This window comes from Sinocyclocheilus anshuiensis, unplaced genomic scaffold, assembly GCF_001515605.1.
Source record: "Sinocyclocheilus anshuiensis isolate Anshui unplaced genomic scaffold, SAMN03320099.WGS_v1.1 scaffold777, whole genome shotgun sequence".
Lineage (NCBI taxonomy): Eukaryota > Metazoa > Chordata > Actinopteri > Cypriniformes > Cyprinidae > Sinocyclocheilus > Sinocyclocheilus anshuiensis.
In genome coordinates this window covers 784,394-788,776 of record NW_015540897.1, presented here as the reverse complement: position 1 = coordinate 788,776, position 4,383 = coordinate 784,394, and the positions used below count along the sequence as shown (strand labels likewise).

At 37.5% G+C, this 4,383-nt stretch overlaps 1 protein-coding gene across 1 annotated transcript in view; it reads left to right on the top strand.

The window, feature by feature from the left end:
* LOC107688950 (tensin-1-like) overlaps positions 1-4,383 on the top strand; it is a 257,974-nt gene that overhangs the window by 100,667 nt on the left and 152,924 nt on the right. Inside the window, exon 2 of the mRNA XM_016486798.1 lies at positions 1,805-1,919. Within this exon, the coding sequence (XP_016342284.1) occupies positions 1,805-1,919 (115 nt within the window). The remainder of the gene's footprint in view (positions 1-1,804; positions 1,920-4,383) is intronic.

Here is a 4,383-nt window from a genome sequence, read left to right as displayed (position 1 = left end):
ATTGATAAACTTAATTTATTTTATTTATTTTATAAATATGTGTTTGTGTGGTTTTAGTTTTAGATAAGTATAATAACCTTGGACTGTACTGCTATTTTTCTTTTTCTTTTCCAGACATGTAAAGTCTTGCTTCTTGTAGAGTACTGTTTTTTTTAGGGAATTTTAGGTTGGTTTCACAATGAATGCTGTAACATAGATATAAGTAAATCCCCATGAAGTGTTAAATCATGATAGAATTCCGTTACCGGTCATCATGCACGTTATCAACAAATTAATTTACTTAAGTTCTTTAGCACTCTCTTGTTTGTATCTCTTGGTTGAACATTAAATCTAGGCAGAAAAAAGAAACGTCAGACATCATTATGGAAATCGAAAACATGGGGGCCTAAAAGAAGGGGTTCTGCTCCAGGGAGCACAGCCTATCTGAACCTGTCAGATCCAAATGTGCGGTTCCAGCTTACATTACACACCTGCAGCGGCCCAAATCCTGTCCATGTCTCTCTTGTTTTTGGATGGCCCCTCTCTCCCCTCTCAGCTCCTACTGAGGGTGAAGCACAGGGTGCCTCAGTCATACCTAAACGCAGCTGCACCATTCCCAAATAAGGTTCTGTGTTTCATTGAAAATGCTCTGGGTTCAATTTTCACTTTAGAGAAGAGAGAACAAGGCGATCTCAACATTTTGTTTGTCTTTAGATAAGCTGCTTTTCTTGTACATGTGCACACTCATAAGAATAGGGATATATAGTACATATGTAACTTGAAATTATTAGGCACTGGGTGAAATAATGGCAATTGCTAAAATAATGTCAGCCGGTAACAATTTAGCTATTCTTTTTCCCCACAAAAATATAAAGCAGTCCAGCTGATTTCAACTTTGATAATCAGAAATGTTTCTTGAGCAAATCAGCATATTAGAATGATTTTAAATTTTTTTATAATTAGGATGCAGTCAAATGTTGATGAAAGAGATGAGTTTTCAGTTGTCGCTTGAAAATTGTCAGGGATTCAGCATTCCGGATGGGGGTGGGAAGACCATTCCACCAGCCCGGAACGGTGAACGAAAATGTTCTGGAAAGCGATTTTGTGCCTCTCTGTGATGGTACCACGAATCGTCGCTCACTTGTAGATCTCAGGCTTCTGGAGGGGATGTAGACCCCCTCCAGAGTGAGTGGAAGTAGGAGGGTGCTGAGCCCGTGGCTGTTCTATACGCAAGCATCAATGTCTTTAATGATCATGTGACACTGAAGCCTGGAGTAATGATGCTGAAAATTCAGCTTTGCATTACAAGAATAAATTACTTTTAAATATAGTTTTTACTGTATTTTTAGTTAAACTAGGCCTTGGTGAGTGTAAGAGAATTAAATTAAACATTAAAAAAATAGCAAAAATAGCAAAAATCATATATATATATTATACACACACACAGACACACACATAATTATATATCATTATATTAATTAATTAAATTAAATATATATTGGTTTTATTGTACTTTTTTGGCCATTAATTTACAATAGACATTTTATATTTTTATACTTCATGAATTGGTTCAAACTGTCCATTTTATTTCATTGATTCAAAACTTTGATTCAGTGTTTTGTTTTGTGTCATGACTTAAATGCGTTTACAGAGCATATTTTTCATATACTACATTGTTTTATGAAAACATAATCAGGTAATTGTTGCTGTTTATTAATGTTATTGTTCTTTCTTTCGTTCTTTCTTTGATCATATTGCTGTAGTTGTAAGTAGTAAGAGTCCTTATTGTGTCTCTATAATATTCCTTGTTTCTTTTCCACTGCAGCCTGAAGAGTTTGAAACCGTTCACTCCCACACCTTCCGGCTGAAGACGTTCAAGAAGGGGAAGCAATGCGGCGTGTGCAAGCAGACTGTAAACAATGAGGGGCTCATCTGCAGAGGTCAGTCCAGGGGAGGGTGGACCGCCTGGGGGGTGTCTTCCACTACCCGTCCCAGCATCTGATGAGAGCTAATGGATAAAGGTTGAGATGTTTGTGAGGGGTGGCAGCTGCTCCCACTGACCAGCCAGTCTGTCCCTCTAATGAAACGTAATCATTAACCCGATTAGAATGTGTGGCGTTACAGGCAGGGCTTTTACTGCAGAAGGCCAGCGATGGCCGCAGGAAATGACATCACTGCTTGTGTGACATTAGAGAGTGAAAGTGCAACACAAGGTTCCCATTATTGCAGGATGGCTGGGGTGGATATTCACCTGTTTTGAGTCCTGCTTTGGGGAAGATTCAGCCGGAATGGAATGTCAGCTTCCATCATAGTGAGTGGAAGTAGGAGGGTGCTGAGCCCGTGGCTGTTCTATACGCAAGCATCAATGTCTTTAACTTGATGCGAGCCGCAACCGGTAGCCAGTGCAGGGAGATAAAGAGAGGTGTGATGCGGGCCCTTTTGGGCTTGTTGAAGACGAGTTGGTTATGGTTATCATCAACATGCTTCAAAATATCTCTTTTTGTGTTCCACAGAAGAAAGAAAGTCATATAGGTTTGGAATAACATGAGGGAGAGTAAATAATGACAGAATTTCCATTTTTGGGTGGAGTATCCCTTTAAAATAATGAAACTGTAGTTTAGCAAACAATGTGTATTAATTAATTTAAGTGGCTGAATATTCGCACAAGAAAGATGGATTTTGATGGATGGACGTGATCAGAAATACAGATATTTATTGCATATCACTGTGCTTTTGATAGCAATATAGATAATTTTTGTCAGTGTGTGCAAAAGTCGTTTTTTGTAACTAATTAATAATGAGCTTCCACAGACAGACTGGCACTTTTACTCCTTGTTTTGTCCTAGCGATTGAAGAATCACTCTTGACCATGTTCTTCTGCTGAATGGTTAGAGTTAGGACATATATGCTCATATAGGGTCATGGTAAAAAGCATTCAAGCTTACAAATACAGTATGAAGACAGTATTCATCTGGTTTGCTGGGGTTCTGGCAAACCAGATCTCCATTTCTCCACTTCACCGCTTTATTATCATCTGTTACATAAAACCGAGCAGTGCCAGTAGAAACTCGGGTATCAAGAAAGGGTTTTGTTGTTAAACTTTTGTCAGTGCCAATAGCTGCAAAAGCTCTGGCAGGATCAGAGATGTCTGATGATCACAGACAGCAGAAACCTTCAGATCCAGAACAAGTCCTGCACAAGATGGCATGTTTCAGGTTCAATACACATAAAAGTTTAAATTTGAAAACAATATTAAAATAAAAAGAGACTTTAAGCTGTAGTAAGTCTATGACAGATTAGGTAAATAAATGTTATCTTTTATGGTATGTATTTGTCTGTACTAGTTTTAGATTTTTCAGATTTTAATTGAATTTTGTAATTATTTATTTTTAATAATGTATGTTATAATATTTTATGTTTATTTTCTCGCTCTTCTTTTACAGTATTAAGTGACATTTTTCCATATTAGAATGATTGTATGGTCTGGTGCCCTGTTCTCTATATATTATTTACCGATTTTTGTGTTTTTTTTGTGTCCCATCTGCAGCTGTTACTTAAAACACCCATTTTCAGGCCCTGTATATTTTAGCAACAGTCCTGCTCAGACAAGGACAGTAAGTGATTCTATCCCATTAGTCTCATGCCAACTATAGATTTTTATGGTCGGTCATAAAAAAAAAGACAAGCAAGTTATCATGGGAATTTATTAGCCTTGAGTGATGTCTATATCAAAGTTGTTTGCTGTATTTCTGTGTTCACATCTTAAGTTGGTGTTACACTGCTCAAAGCCATTAGCACTTGAGTCTTTGATTGTGCAGATCATCTTGGTTAATGATTTCCATTCAGTATGCTAGATCTGTCATTGTCACATGTCTCTAGGGAGTGTATCCCATCTGAGTGGTATTGGGTCATTGAGTTAGAGACAGTTAAGACTAGCTGATTGTATGAGCTGTTAACCTGCTGCTTTGTCCAGTGCATGTCCATCACAACACAAAGGACTGACTCCTCTTAGTGACCTCTGATGGCTGAGGGCTCTGAGATGGAAAGTACAGGACAGAGAGGTTTTATGGTAACCTTGGTGGCTGGATTGGCAAATGGTTGATGCTTTGAATGGGCATCAAGTGACTAGATGTCACTGTATTAACTATGAAGTGATGCAGTGCAGCAGCTTTACGTGTGTATGTAATAGCGATGTACTGAAATTGCATCAACTCAATACATTTCTCGGTTTTAATAGATCTTCATTTTGATGAACAGATATCTTTTAGTCTTTTCAGCATGAGCAAAACTTTGCTAAACATAATTTGTAGCAGGCTTAATATCCAGTAATCTCAATAATCTTTATACATTGCTACATTTGATATATGATTTCATATTCTGTTAGGGTTCATATATATATATATA